At 50.0% G+C, this 16,169-nt stretch overlaps 1 protein-coding gene across 1 annotated transcript in view; it reads right to left on the reverse strand.

The window, feature by feature from the left end:
• Positions 1–4,925: 4,925 nt before the first annotated feature.
• Positions 4,926–16,169, reverse strand: part of OGFOD2 (2-oxoglutarate and iron dependent oxygenase domain containing 2) — a 50,073-nt gene continuing 38,829 nt past the window's right edge. The window contains exon 7 of the mRNA XM_075322985.1: positions 4,926–5,316. Coding sequence (XP_075179100.1) covers positions 5,044–5,316 — 273 coding nt within the window. The 3' untranslated portion in view covers positions 4,926–5,043. The remainder of the gene's footprint in view (positions 5,317–16,169) is intronic.

The following is a 16,169-nucleotide window of genomic DNA, read 5'->3' on the forward strand; positions in this document are numbered from 1 at the left end:
ACGTCGACTCCCCAACCCATTGGCAAAGCATGTCCCATTGAAGTGAACGCAGATGAAACTGCGCGAAAGTGACTGCCTCTGCATGAGACGTCTTAAGGGGTGTGACTGGCCTTGAAGGAGAGACTGCACCCCCGTCTGTAGTGAACGCTGCTTGTCCAGCGGAAGCTGCACTATCGCTGAGAGAGTGTGAAACTCCATGCCCAGATATGTCGGCGATTGGGTCGGTGCCCGATGTAACCTTGAAAAGTTGATGATCCACCCGAAACTCTGGAGAGTCTCCAGTGCCACGTTCAGGCTGCGTTGGCATGCCTCTTGAGAGGGTGCCTTGACAAGTGGATCGTCCCAGTAAGGATCACAGAGTGACCCTGAGAGTGCAGGACTGCTCCCACTGCTGCCCTGAACTTGGTGAAAACCCGTAGGGCTGACGCCAGACCGAAGGGCAGGGCTACGCACTGAAGATGCTCGTCTTCAATAACGAAAACGTAGCAAACGCTGGTGCTCTGGAGCAATCGGCACGTGGAGATAAGCATCCTGATGTCTATTGATGCTAGGAAACCTCCTTGCGACATTGAGGCAATGACGGAGCGGAGGGTTACATCCGGAACCGCCTGGCCTTCACGTGCTTGTGAGCAGTGTTAGGTCCAGAACGGAACGGAAAGAGCCACCCCTTTTTTGGCACCCCAATCAGGTTGGAGGAAAAACCGTGTCTTGTTCTTGAAGAGGAACAGGGATTACCACTTCTTCTGCCTGCAGAAGAGCATCGGCTCGGTGGGGGGAGGGGGGGGAAGTGCTGAAGAATCGCGTCGGAGGACGAGAACAGAGCTCTATCCCGTACACGTGGGACAAAATGTCTGTCACCCACCGGTCTGTGACCTGTGGCAGTAAATGTCCCCAAGCGAGAGATTCTGCCCCCAACCGCGGATGCGGAGAGAGAGAGCTGACAGTCATGAGGAGACCGCCTTGGTAGCGGTTCCTCCTGCTGCCTTCCTTGGGCGTGATTGAGCCCGGCCGGAATCTGAGCCCCTCTGAGCCTTTTGAGCCCTTTTGGACGAGGACAATTGGGACCTGCCCGAGCCTGGGAAGGACCAACCTCGACTGTCCCTCCAGGACAGCATTACTAGGGTAAGTCGCCAATGCAGACATTGCGAGGTTAAGGACACCACCTGCGGCACAGATGTACATGTGCTCAAGACCAGCTGCGCAAGCCCAGCTGAAATAGGTTAGAGTGCCCATACGGCTGCGAATGCCGGAGCAACCGACACGCTGATAGCTTCACAGACAGATTTCAACCAGAGGTCCATCTGTCTGTCAATGGCATCTTTAAGTGAAGTCCCATCTTCACTGCAACTATGGATCTAGCCGCAAGCCTGGAGATTGGGGGATCCACCTTTGGACCCTGGGTCTAGCGGTTTACCACGTCAGGTGAAAGGGATAACGTGTATCCTTAAAACGTTTGAAGAAAACGCTTATCTGGTAAGCGTGGTGTTTCTGAACTGCTTCTCTGAAGACAGCGCCAGAAAAATACGCAATATACGCATGAGTACTGAAAAAGGATTTCTCCTGCTGTGAAGCTGACTCCTCCAATGGGGGAGCTGAGGGAGAAATATCCAACATTCCATTGATGGACGCTATAAGATCATTCACTATGGCGTCACCATCCGGTGTATCCGGATTGAGAGCGGTGTCAGGACCAAAGCCCTGATCAGCTACGTCTGCCTCATCATACAGAGAGTCCTCCTGCTGGGACCTTGACCAGTGATGAAGCCGAGCGCCGCCCCCAGCGAGCTAGCTTAGGCTGTCTGGGACTGCCGTCCGTGTCAGAGCCTTCACCCTGGAATGCCTGGGACCCCCCCGGAGCACTGATTACGTTCCAAATGAGGGCGGCCAGGGAGCATTAATCAAGATTGCCCATGGCCTGTCTGGACTGCAAAGTCTCTATCCCATGACAATCCATCAGCCGAAACTGCAACTCCGTCCCTGTCCCTGGACAGGGTTCACGGATGGTTCCTTTGGCCACCTCTAGTAGAGACCCCGGCTGACCAAGTGCTACAGGGGAGCTTGCACACAATGGGGGTCAGTGGAACCTGCCGGTGGAACAGTATCACATGCAGGAAAAACAGCATAGGAAGCCTTGTTGCTTTTTTGCTGCTGTATTCAATCCATCTATGCAATGTATAGCATACAAGCATAAACACATCAGCACATGCAATACAAGCAGCATAGAAAGCCTGTGCCTTGGCACTCTTGCTTTTTTGCTGCTGCTGTCCAGCCATCTAGGAGAATATAGCCCAGAGTAGCGACCGTACAGTGCAATGTATATCATACAAGCATAAGTACAAATGAACACTTCAGCACATGCAATACAAGCAGCATAGAAAGCCTGTGCCTTGGCACCCTTGCTTTTTTGCTGCTGTTGTCCAGCCATCTAGGAGAATATTGCCAAGAGTAGCGACCGTACAGTGCAATGTATAACATACAAGCATAAGTACAAATGAACACTGCAGCACATGCAATACAAGCAGCATAGAAAGACTGTGCCTTAGCACCCTTGCTTTTTTGCTGCTGTTATCTCGCCATCTAGGAGGGCATATAGCCAAGAGTAGCGACAGTACAGTGCAGTGTATAGCATACAAGCATCAAATACAAATGAACACTTCAGCACATGCAATACAAGCAGCCTAGAAAGACCTGTGCCTTAGCACCCTTGCTTTCTTGCTGCTGTTATCTCGCCATCTAGGAGGGCATATAGCCAAGAGTAGCGACAGTACAGTGCAATGTATAACATACAAGCATAAGTACAAATGAACACTTCAGCACATGCAATACAAGCAGCCTAGAGAACCTGTGCCTTAGCACCCTTGCTTTTCTGCTGCTGTTATCTCGCCATCTAGGAGGGCATATAGCCAAAGATAGCGACCTACAGTGCAGTGTATATACAAGCATCAAATACAAATGGACACTGCGGTATTTTGTGGGGTCAGCACTTCAGGTGCTGCTTACCGCCCGCCTATAACGCGGGTATGTGGTCGCCAGAGCCCTGTGTTGGTTGCCCAGAGCACGTCTCCGTTCCCCAGCTCGGACTGCGTGCAGGAAATGGCTGCCGGCGTCCTTCTCCAGCTCGTGTGACGAGGGGCGGGCCGTGGGCGTGCCCCAGACAAGAGCGGGAAACTGGCGTCCCACTGTGTCCAGTGAAGGGGGCTGGAGAATGCAAAGCAGACTCCAGCCCTCTGTGCTGACTGTCTGTACAGCGTCCCGCCTCTCCCCTGACTGGCAGGGCTGGAGGCGGGAACGAAACGAAAACTAGGCCGCAAAGCCGGGGGACTCAAGTAATAAGCGCGGCCGTCCATGTGCACGGCCAGCGCGGAAGTCCCCGGCGCACCACAAGTCCCAGCCGCGCCACAATGTAAAAAACACCCAGCAGCGGCCGGCGCGGCAGTTCCCAATACATAAATTCACTCAGCTAAGCTGCAGTGAATAATAGCACGAGCGCACCGCGCTGTTACCCCCGGCGCACTAACACTCCCAGCAATGCTGGTGTGTGTGTGCGCGCTTGCCCGGGGACACAGAGTACCTTAATGTAGCAGGGCCCTGTCCCTGAAGATACTCAGCTCCATATCCAGCAGGTTCTCTGGGTCTGTGGATGGAGCCCGGTCTCAGTGCCTGGAGACCTGTAAGATCCCACTTCACCAGAGCCCTCAGGGGGATGGGGAAGGAAAGCAGCATGTGGGCTCCAGCCTCCGTACCCGCAATGGGTACCTCAACCTTACAAACCACAAGTGGGGTGAGAAGGGAGCATGCTGGGGGCCCCATATGGGCCCAATTTTCTTCCAACTGACATAGCCAGCAGCTGCTGCTGACTAAAAACAGTGGAGCTATGCGTGGATGTCTGACCTCCTTCGCACAAAGCAGAAAACTGGTGAGCCAGTGATCCCACTGGGGGTGTATAGCCAGAAGGGGAGGGGCCTTACACTTTTTAGTGTAATGCTTTGTGTGGCCTCCGGAGGCAGTAAGCTATACACCCAATCGTCTGGGTCTCCCAATGGAGCGCCGAAGAAATGTTGTATTTCTGATTTTATACATTTGTTACAGTTAGCCAGACATGTGATCACTCAGGGGTTGTAAAATGTAATGCAATTGAATATGATTCTAAAGATGCCATGTTTTCGGTTAAATAAAGAATTTTTTTTTAAAAAAAAAAGAGGAAACCCAGATTGCAATAGGATTGCAATATTCAACTACACAAGGCTTGTGTGTAATCTATTACTATTGTGAGACTCGAGGGTCTGCATGACGTTTCAGGTAGACTGCAAAGTAGATTTATCTTTACTTAAGCCTACTTTACACGGGACGACCGATTGTGCGATTTCACAATCGATCGTACCCGCCCCCGTCGTTTGTGTGTCACAGGCAAATCGCTGCCCGTGTCGCACAAAGTCATGAAACCCCCGTGACACGTACTTACCTGCTGAGCGACCTCGCTGTGGGCGGCGAACGTCCACTTCCTGAATGGGGAGGGACGTTCAGCGTCACAGCGACGTCACACAGCTGCAGGCCAATAGAAGCGGAGAGGAGCGGGATGTAAACATCCCATCCACCTCTTTCCTTCCGCATTGCCGGCGGGAGCCGTGGGACGCAGGTAAGCAGAGTTCATCGCTCCCGTGGTGTCACACGGAGCGATGTGTGCTACCACGGGAACGATGAACAACCAGCACAAGTAAAAATAAACAATATCATGAAACTGAGCGGCGAGTACACAACTCACGATTTGTGAGCGATACTGCGTCGCTCAGAGGTTTCACACGAGACGACGTCGTGTATGATGCCGGATGTGTATCACGTAAATCATGACCCCCGACGATGCATCGCACGATCCGACGTCTCGTGTATAGCACCCTTTAGAATCTTACAGAGATGACCAATCACTGTATTATATAAAAGTGTATTTACAGCTCATTTTAGCTGCAGAAGATTAAAAATGTTAAATATCAATGTTCTCAGCAATATTTAAGTTTTATCTTGCCCTTTTTACAGCATTAAATGTGCTTAGATTAAAGTGCAAACATCCACAGTTTCTCCTCCGTCTTCCTTTATCATTGTGAATCCATCTCCTTGCCCCATTGTCTCTACTAGTTGAGGTTCCCTGTTGCACATGGGACACAGTTTATTACGTATGGACGATGCTCTCATCCATATTATCAGGTTCCATCTTTCTCCAGAAGTAATGGGAAGAGCTCCGTGAACGTGCTGACCTCTGTGAAGTATTCCATGGCCCATTGTATGTTCGACCTCCATATATCTTCTCTCATTGGACGGCACCTGAGTGAAGCAGAAGAGACATTAAAAATCGACAGACATTTTTAGAAAATTATAAAGACCTATTGACTATAATGGTAAAGATGTAGAACTACTTTAAATGGGTTCTATGAGAAATGTGTTAAAAATAAATACATCTAAATATACCAGAGTATAAGATGAGGCACCTAATTTTACCACAAAAAACTGGAACGACTTGACTAGAATATAAGCCTAGAGTCGGCAATGCAGTAGCTACTGGTAGTAATGTGCCCATGTCGTCCCCTGTAGTAAGGTGTCCATTTCTTCCCCTGTGGTAATGTGCCCATCCTTTAGTAATGACTACTTCCGGTCCCCTTTTTGTGCCCTATTGTGCTGTTGTTCACATACACACACAAAACATTATTCTTACCTGTCCTCCGTTCCTGCAGCGTCCTTTTACCTGGTCTTGCGGGCTGCAGGCACCCAGACCCCCTCAATAATCGTGGCCGGTGCAGGGGCCACTGTTGCCATACACGCTTTACTTCAGTTGAATGCTCTGCGATCACAGAGCAGGACTGTGTACATTCAGTCCACAAAAAGCAGGTAAGAGGGCACCGCGGGAATGGGGAACAGATGACAATTTTTTGTGAATAAGGCTGCACATCAAACTTAGATAATGGTATAATGCCTCAAGCATATGGAAAAATATTGGAATATACAATGAAAAATGATACTTGCTAATTTGAACATGTGAATAATGAATTGCATACCTGCTATGAATATTAGGAAAAAGGAGATATTTAGCAATCGCATTGATCAATGTAACTGAGCCCCAAAACCTCGTCAAGGTATATCTCTATATTGGGGTCCCTAGCTCTGTGACCCTAACTGTGTGTCATCTCATTGCAATTAAAAACTGCTATGGGTGGAGAGGAATAACTAAGGACTTTCTTATATAGGAGATGGAAAAAACATGGCCGAAAGGGGCGGAGCTGTGTTCACATTCAGAAAAAAAACTACATATAACTGAATAGGATAACTGAAGTGAGCACTAATATATATATATGAGTGCAAGCCAAAAATACATACTATATATAAGAATAAGGCTGCACATCAAACTTAGATAATGGTATAATGCCTCAAGCATATGGAAAAATATTGGAATATACAATGAAAAATGCTACTTGCTAATTTGAACATGTGAATAATGAATTGCATACCTGCTATGAATATTAGGAAAAAGGAGATATTTAAATATCTCCTTTTTCCTAATATTCATAGCAGGTATGCAATTCATTATTCACATGTTCAAATTAGCAAGTAGCATTTTTCATTGTATATTCCAATATTTTTCCATATGCTTAAGGCATTATACCATTATCTAAGTTTGATGTGCAGCCTTATTCTTATATATAGTATGTATTTTTGGCTTGCACTCATATATATATATATATTAGTGCTCACTTCAGTTATCCTATTCAGTTATATGTAGTTTTTTTTCTGAATGTGAACACAGCTCCGCCCCTTTCGGCCATGTTTTTTCCATCTCCTATATAAGAAAGTCCTTAGTTATTCCTCTCCACCCATAGCAGTTTTTAATTGCAATGAGATGACACACAGTTAGGGTCACAGAGCTAGGGACCCCAATATAGCGATATACCTTGACGAGGTTTTGGGGCTCAGTTACATTGATCAATGCGATTGCTAAATATCTCCTTTTTCCTAATATTCATAGCAGGTATGCAATTCATTATTCACATGTTCAAATTAGCAAGTAGCATTTTTCATTGTATATTCCAATATTTTTCCATATGCTTGAGGCATTATACCATTATCTAAGTTTGATGTGCAGCCTTATTCTTATATATAGTATGTATTTTTGGCTTGCACTCATATATATATATTAGTGCTCACTTCAGTTATCCTATTCAGACAATTTTTTGTGAGACCCTCGAGTATAAGGCGAGAGGGGAGTTTTCAGCATAAACAAAAAAAAAAAAAATGGGCTGAAAAACGTGGCTTATACTTGAGTATATAAAAGGTACATTGTTTTCTAATACCTTTATTTATCAAAACGTATGTTTCATGCAGTGCACTGTCATGATTTTAAAGATGGCAACTTCCATCTAGCACTGTCCAGTCATCCTAGGACGGACAGCGTGAAGAGCGAGAACAATGTCATCCCTGCACTGCAATAAAACTGTCAGGCTGACTGAGATGGAGGTTTCTTCTCAGCCAGCTAAAGAATGGTGTTCATCTTCTCCTTTAGTTTACTCAGTGTCCTGTCAGGTTGACTGAACAGAAGAATGGAAGTTCACGATGCCAGACAGGAATCAGATGATGGTCTGATCTGACGAATGTCTCCAGCAAAATGTTTACACACCTTGTCCCACTGCATGTATTCTGAAATATAGGACGGCTGCACATTGATATATGGCAGTCGCCATCTTTAAAACCCTGACCATGAACTATGAATGCATGCATTTTTGCTTAAAAAAAAAGGTATTTAGAAAAAAAAATAAATAATTAAATGTGTCCTTTATTTTATAATAATTCTAGGAGAACCCCAATAAGGCTGTATAGTGATGTACAGTGTAGCAATATTCCAGTGTGTAATTCTAGTGTATTGTGCACCACATTACCTACAGGGCACCCATTGTGTTGAAGAAGATGGCTTCTGAATATGAACAGTAGCTAATATTGAACATTTGGGATAGGATTGCATGAAATGAGATTTAAAAGCCAAGAAAATGTCAAAAATGTTGCATTGCTGAATGTGCCAAGCATGGCGTGTGTGTTATGCATAGTTTTTAGACACAGCCAGGAAATCATCATAATTGCACTGAGAAATGTCTCAAAAGGTTTTAACCCCTCACGACCGGCCGATTTTTCGCTTTCCGTTTTTTTTTCGCCATTCTTTTTCTGAGAGACGTAACTTTTTTATTTTTCAGTCAATATGGTCATGTGAGGGCTCATTTTTTGTGGAACGAGCTGTACTTTTAAATGAAACCCTCAGTTTTACCATATAGTGTACTGGAAAACGGCAAAAAAATTCCAAATGCAGAAAAATTGCAAAAAAAAAGTGCAATAGCACTATGGTTTTTGAGATATTTTATTCACTGTGTTCACTATATGGTAAAACTGATGTGTGGGTGTGATGCCTCAGGTCAGTGCGAGTTTGTAGACACCAAACATGTATAGGTTTACTTTTATATAAAAAGGTTAAAAAAAAATCGGAAGTTTGTCCGAAAAAAGTGGCGCACGTTTTACGCCATATTCCGTGACCCGTAGCGTTCTCATTTTTTGGGATCTATGGCTCAGTGACGGCTTATTTTTTGCGACTTGAGCTGACGTTTTTAACGGTACCATTTTTGCGCAGATGCTACGTTTTGATCGCCTCTTATTGCATTTTGCGCAAAAGTTCTGGCGACAAAAAAACGTCGTTTTGGTGTTTGGAATTTTTTTGCCGCTACGCCGTATACTGATCAGATTAATTGATTTTATATTTTGATAGATCGGCGTTTCTGAACGCGGCGATACCAAAATGTGTGTATATTTTTTATTTTTTTAACCCTTTAATTTTCAATGGTGCGAATGGGGGCGTGATTTGAACTTTTAGGTTTTTTTGTTTTTTTTTAATTCTTTAAAACTTTTTTTTTTACTTTTTTTTTTATTTTACTAGTCCCCCTAGGGGGCTATTGCGATCAGCAATCCGATCGCTCTGCAGTATCTGCTGATCACAGCTACAAGGCTGTAAACAGCAGATACGCTCTCTTTCTCTTTTGCTGTGCGGCTGGCACAGCAAAAGTGAAAGCAAGTCAGGTGTAGTACAGGAGTCATCACATGACCCTGTGCTACCATGACAACTATCGGGAGTCAAGTGATCGCGTCACGTGACTTCCGGTATCGGGCGGTAAGTAAAATTTTACCGCAATCGCGCTTATAATGGCGCTGTCACATATTGACAGCGCCATATAAGGGGTTTAAACGGCACGAGCAGATAACGATTCTGCTCGTGCCTAGCAGGCACACATCTCAGCTGTGAAAATCAGCTGAGATGTGTGCCGATCGCAGCATGATGCTGCCGGCAGACCGCGGGCAGTAAGGTTATGACCGCAGGGACGTAATTTTACGGCCCGCGGTCGTGAAGGGGTCTCCACCACCACTCTACAAAACGCCAACATTTTTGCAATGTGAATTTTAGAAAAAAAACAAAAAAACAAAACACAAACCCTGTAGTCAGATTTTTTTTTGTGTCTTAACACATTACTAGTGCATTTTTTGGGCCATGGCATTAATTTTGAATGTTCCAGGCGTGACATGTTTCCTATGTGTTTCCACAGGCTTCTCAATACTAAATGGAAAAAAAAATTAGGTGAAATAAGACTGGAGGGAAATGCCTGAGAGTTTTGGATGGTGAAATACTATTGAATACTATTATCTGTAGTGATCAGGAGTAGGAAAAAAAAAAAAAAAAAAAAAGAATATGCAGAGAGATATCTATCTATCTATCCACACACATACACACATCTATATATATAATTGCCTTATTCTGTCTGTCGCCCAGGCTCCGCCCCCCACACGGATTGGCCTCTCGCCCCGGCACCCTGCACGCATTGGCAACTCGACCACGCCCCGCCCCCCTCACGCATTGCAGGCTCGCTCCGGCCCCGACCCCCGCACGCATTCCCCAAACCGACACGGAGCCACGACTCCCAGGTGAGTACTGTACCCCCGGGAGCCCACATCAGCGTACGCCGCCAACCCAGCCGACACATACCCTAGCATTGCTGGGGTTGCCGGCGTACGCTGGTGTGGGCTCCCGTGCGAGCGGGGGACGGGATACGCTGGTAACCATGGTAGCATAGTTACCAGCGCATCAAGGTCCTGCAGCGGCGGAACATTCACACACGCACACACATAACAACAGACACACACACACACACACACATCAGATCACACTCACTCTCACACACACATCAAATCGCATCCACACACTCACAACATCCTGGGATATAGCTTGCTTCTCGGCGGCGATACTGTGCAGTGACCTTCCAGGACCTGCCGGAGGATCACATGGCCAGAAGCATGTAGTATCTCCGGATGTTGTGAGTGTGAGCGCGTATGTGCAATATCGTCAATGTGTGTGTGCGTGTATGCGATCGGGTGTGTGCGTGTATGCGATCGGGTGTGTGCGTGTATGCGATCGGGTGTGTGCGTGTATGCGATCGGGTGTGTGCGTGTATGCGATCGGGTGTGTGACTGTGGAGCACGATGGGAGTGCGCAGCATGGCGGATGGAGCACGTTTGGGAGTGCGCAGCATGGGGGATGCAGCACGATGGGGAGTGCGCAGCATGGCGGATGGAGCACGTTTGGGAGTGCGCAGCATGGCGGATGGAGCACGTTTGGGAGTGCGCAGTATGGCGGATGGAGCACGTTTGGGAGTGCGCAGCATGGCGGATGGAGCACGTTTGGGAGTGCGCAGCATGGCGGATGGAGCACGTTTGGGAGTGCGCAGCATGGCGGATGGAGCACGTTTGGGAGTGCGCAGCATGGCGGATGGAGCACGTTTGGGAGTGCGCAGCATGGCGGATGGAGCACGTTTGGGAGTGCGCAGCATGGCGGATGGAGCACGTTTGGGAGTGCGCAGCATGGCGGATGGAGCACGTTTGGGAGTGCGCAGCATGGCGGATGCAGCACGATGGGGAGTGCGCAGTATGGCGGATGCAGCACATTTGGGAGTGCGCAGCATGGCGGATGGAGCACGTTTGGGAGTGCGCAGCATGGCGGATGGAGCACGTTTGGGAGTGCGCAGCATGGCGGTTGGAGCACGTTTGGGAGTGCGCAGCATGGGGGATGCAGCACGATGGGGAGTGCGCAGCATGGCGGATGGAGCACGTTTGGGAGTGCGCAGCATGGCGGATGGAGCACGTTTGGGAGTGCGCAGCATGGGGAATGGAGCACGATGGGGGGTGCGCAGCATAGGGGATGGAGCACGATGGGGAGTGCGCAACATGGGGAATGGAGCACGATGGGGGGTGCGCAGCATGGGGGATGGAGCACGATGGGGGGTACACACACACACACACACACACACACACGTGCGCACTGCACAACACACCACACACACACTGGGAACCACAAACACCGCCCTACAAAGACACCCACACACACAGACAACGCTGCACACACACACACACACACACAACACCCAACACACAAACACCGCGGCACACACAAATATACGCACATACCGCACAACACACACACTGCACAAAACATACCTCCCCCCAAAACACACACACACACACACACACCCCACACAAACCGCGCAACACACACAGCGCTCCACAAACAACGCAACACACGCAACACACATACAACACCACTCTCACCCCCCGCCACACCCAGACAACACCCAGAACATGTACAGCGCCCTACACAAACACTTGGTAACTACACACAACAACATCTATATATATATGTAACAAAAATCATACATTAACTACACAATACGTAAATTCTAGAATTCCCGATGCGTAGAATCGGGCCACCTTCTAGTCTATATATATATAATTGCCTTATTCTGTCTGTCTGTCTTGCTCCAAAATTCTGTCCTTACCGCGACAAGCGTCTCATTGGCCGCTCGCCTCGGCTCCGCCCCCCGCACGGATTGGCCTCTCGCCCCGGCCCCCTGCACGCATTGTCAACTTGGCAACGCCCCGCCCCCTCACGCATTGCACGCTCGCTCTGGCCCCGCACGCATTCCCCGAACCAACACGGAGCCACGACTCCCAGGTGAGTGCTGTACCCCCGGGAGCCCACATCAGCGTACGCCAGCCGACACATACCCTCGCATTGCTGGGGTTGCCGGCGTACGCTGGTGTGGGCTCCCGTGCGAGCGGGGGGTGGGGTACGCTGGTAACCATGGTACACATCGAGTAATATTGTGTAGCATGGTTACCAGCGTACACCGGCTCCCAGGTGAGCGCATCAAGGTCCTGCAGCGGCGGAACACACACACACTCACACACATAAGAACAGACACACACACACATATCAGATCGCATCCACACACTCACAACTTCCAGTTATATCGCTTGCTTCTCGGCGGCGATACTGTGCGTGCAGTGACCTTCCAGGACCTGCCAGAAGATCACATGGCCAGAAGCATGTGGTATCTCCGGATGTTGTGAGTGTGAGCGCGTATGTGCAATATCGTCAATGTGTGTGTGCGTGTATGCGATCACGTGTGTGCGTGTATGCGATCGGGTGTGTGCGTGTATGCGATCGGATGTATGCGATCGGGTGTGTGCGTGTATGCGATCGGGTGTGTGCGTGTCGACAGAAGGCAGAGGAGCACGGCGTGCAGCACAGCTGCTGGGACCGCCCACCGGAGGGCACAGGCAGAAGTGGGGTGTGAGTGTATGCGATCAGATGTGTGCGTGTATACTGTCAGATGTGTGACTGTGCAGCACGATGGGGGGTGCGCACCATGGGGGATGGAGCACGATGGGGAGTGCGCAGCATGGGGGATGGAGCAAGACGGGGAGTGCGCAGCATGGGGGATGGAGCACGACAGGGAGTGCGCAGCATGGGGGGATGGAGCACGACAGGGAGTGCGCAGCATGGAGGATGGAGCACGACAGGGAGTGCGCAGCATGGGGGATGGAGCACGACGAGGGGGTGCGCAACATGGGGGATGGAGCACGACGGGGGGTGCGCAGCATGGGGGATGGAGCACGACGGGGGGTGCGCAGCATGGGGGATGGAGCACGACGGGGAGTGCGCAGCATGGGGGATGGAGCACGACGGGGAGTGCGCAGCATGGGGGATGGAGCACGACGGGGAGTGCGCAGCATGGGGGATGGAGCACGACGGGGAGTGCGCAGCATGGGGGATGGAGCACGACGGGGGGTGCGTAGCATGGGGGATGGAGCACGATGGGGAGTGCGCAGCATGGGGGATGGAGCACGATGGGGAGTGCGCAGCATGGGGGATGGAGCACGATGGGGGTGCGCAGCATGGGGGATGGAGTACGATGGGGGTGCGCAGCATGGGGGATGGAGCACGATGGGGGGTGCGCAGCATGGGGTATGGAGCACAATGGGGGGTGCACATCTCCCCCCAAAACACACACACACACACCGCCACACACGCACTGCACAACACACCACACACACTGGAAACCACAACAACCGCCCTACACAGACACCCACACACACAGACAACGCCGCACACACACACAACACAACACCCAACACACAAACAGCGCGGTACACACATACCGCACAACACACACATTGCACAAAACATACCTCCCACCAAAACACACACACACACCCCACACCCACCGCGCAACACACACACAACGCTACAGACACACAGCGCTCCACAAACAACGCAACACACACAACGCAACACACATACAACACCGCTCTCACCCCCCGCCACACCCAGACAACACCCAGAACATGTACAGCGCCCTACACAAACACTTGGTAACTACACACAACAACATCTATATATAATATATAACAAAAGAAGGGAATTTTGTTTACTTACCGTAAATTCCTTTTCTTCTAGCTCCTATTGGGAGACCCAGACAATTCGGTGTATAGCTTCTGCCTCCGGAGGCCACACAAAGTATTACACTTTAAAAAGTGTAACCCCTCCCCTCTGCCTATACACCCTCCCGTGGACCACGGGCTCCTCAGTTTTGGTGCAAAAGCAGGAAGGAGAAAACTTATAAATTGGTCTAGGGTAAATTCAATCCGAAGGATGTTCGGAGAACTGAAGACCATGAACCAAAAGAACAATTCAACATGAACAACATGTGTACACAAAAGAACAACTAGCCCAAAGGGCACAGGAGCGGGTGCTGGGTCTCCCAATAGGAGCTAGAAGAAAAGGAATTTACGGTAAGTAAACAAAATTCCCTTCTTCTTTGTCGCTCCATTGGGAGACCCAGACAATTGGGACGTCCAAGAGCAGTCCCTGGGTGGGTAAAAGAGTACCTCGATAAAAAGAGCCGAAAACGGCCCCCTCTTACAGGTGGGCAACCGCCGCCTGAAGGACTCGCCTACCTAGACTGGCGTCTGCCGAAGCATAGGTATGCACTTGATAGTGTTTCGTGAAAGTGTGCAGACTAGACCACGTAGCTGCCTGACACACCTGCTGAGCCGTAGCCCGGTGCCGCAATGCCCAGGACGCACCTACGGCTCTGGTAGAGTGGGCTTTCAGCCCTGAAGGGAGCGGAAGCCCCGAAGAACGGTAGGCCTCGAGAATCGGTTCCTTGATCCACCTAGCCAAGGTTGACTTGGAGGCCTGAGAGCCCTTACGCTGGCCAGCGACAAGGACAAAGAGCGCATCTGAACGGCGCAGGGGCGCCGTGCGAGACACGTAGAACCGGAGTGCTCTCACTAGATCCAAAGAGTGCAAATCCTTTTCACACTGGTGAATTGGATTAGGGCAAAAGGAAGGCAAGGAGATATCCTGATTTAGATGAAAAGGGGATACTACCTTGAGAAAAATTCCGGGACAGGACGCAGAACCACCTTATCCTGGTGGAAAACCAGGAAGGGAGCTTTGCATGACAGCGCTGCAAGCTCAGACACTCTCCGAAGTGACGTGACTGCCACCAGGAAGGCCACCTTCTGAGAAAGACGGGAGAGAGAGACATCCCGCAGCGGCTCAAAAGGCGGCTTTTGAAGAGCCGTCAGAACTCTGTTAAGATCCCAGGGTTCCAACGGACGTTTGTAAGGTGGAACCATGTGGCAGACCCCCTGCAGGAACGTGCGGACCTGCGGAAGCCTGGCTAGACGCTTTTGAAAAAACACAGAGAGCGCCGATACTTGGCCCTTGAGAGAGCCGAGGGATAAACCCTTGTCCATTCCAGATTGAAGGAATGAAAGAAAAGTGGGTAAGGCAAATGGCCATGGAGGAAAACCGTTATCAGTGCACCAGGATAGAAAGATTTGCCAAGACCTGTAATAGATCTTGGCGGACGTTGGCTTCCTGGCTTGTCTCATGGTGGCAATGACATCCTGAGATAACCCTGAAGATGCTAGGATCCAGGACTCAATGGCCACACAGTCAGGTTGAGGGCCACAGAATTCAGATGGAAAAACGGGCCTTGTGACAGCAAGTCTGGGCGGTCTGGAAGTGCCCACGGTTGACCCACCGTGAGATGCCACAGATCCGGATACCACGACCGCCTTGGCCAGTCTGGAGCGACGAGAATGGCGCGATGGCAGTCGGACCTGATCTTGCGTAGTACTCTGGGCAGCATCGCCAGAGGGGGAAACACATAAGGCAGTCGAAACTGCGACCAATCCTGGACTAACGCGTCCGCCGCCAGAGCTCTGTGATCCTGAGACCGTGCCATGAAGGCCGGGACCTTGTTGTTGTGCCGTGACGCCATGAGATCGACGTCCGGCGTTCCCCAGCGGCGACAGATCTCTCGAAACACTTCTGGGTGCAGAGACCATTCCCCCGCGTCCATGCCCTGACGACTGAGAAAATCTGCTTCCCAGTTTTCTACGCCCGGGATGTGAACTGCGGAGATGGTGGAGCCTGTGTCTTCCACCCACTGCAGAATCCGCCGGACTTCCTGGAAGGCTTGACGACTGCGAGTGCCGCCTTGGTGGTTGATGTAGGCGACGGCAGTGGCGTTGTCCGACTGGATTCGGATCTGCCTGCCCTCCAGCCACCGATGGAAAGCCAATAGGGCTAGATATACTGCCCTTATCTCCAGGATATTGATCTGAAGGGACGATTCTATCGGAGTCCAGGTTCCTTGAGCCCTGTGGTGGAGAAAAACCGCTTCCCAACCTGACAGGCTCGCGTCCGTGGTGACCACTGCCCAGGTTGGGGGTAGGAAGGATTTTCCCCG

This window comes from Anomaloglossus baeobatrachus, chromosome 1 (assembly GCF_048569485.1).
Source record: "Anomaloglossus baeobatrachus isolate aAnoBae1 chromosome 1, aAnoBae1.hap1, whole genome shotgun sequence".
NCBI lineage: Eukaryota > Metazoa > Chordata > Amphibia > Anura > Aromobatidae > Anomaloglossus > Anomaloglossus baeobatrachus.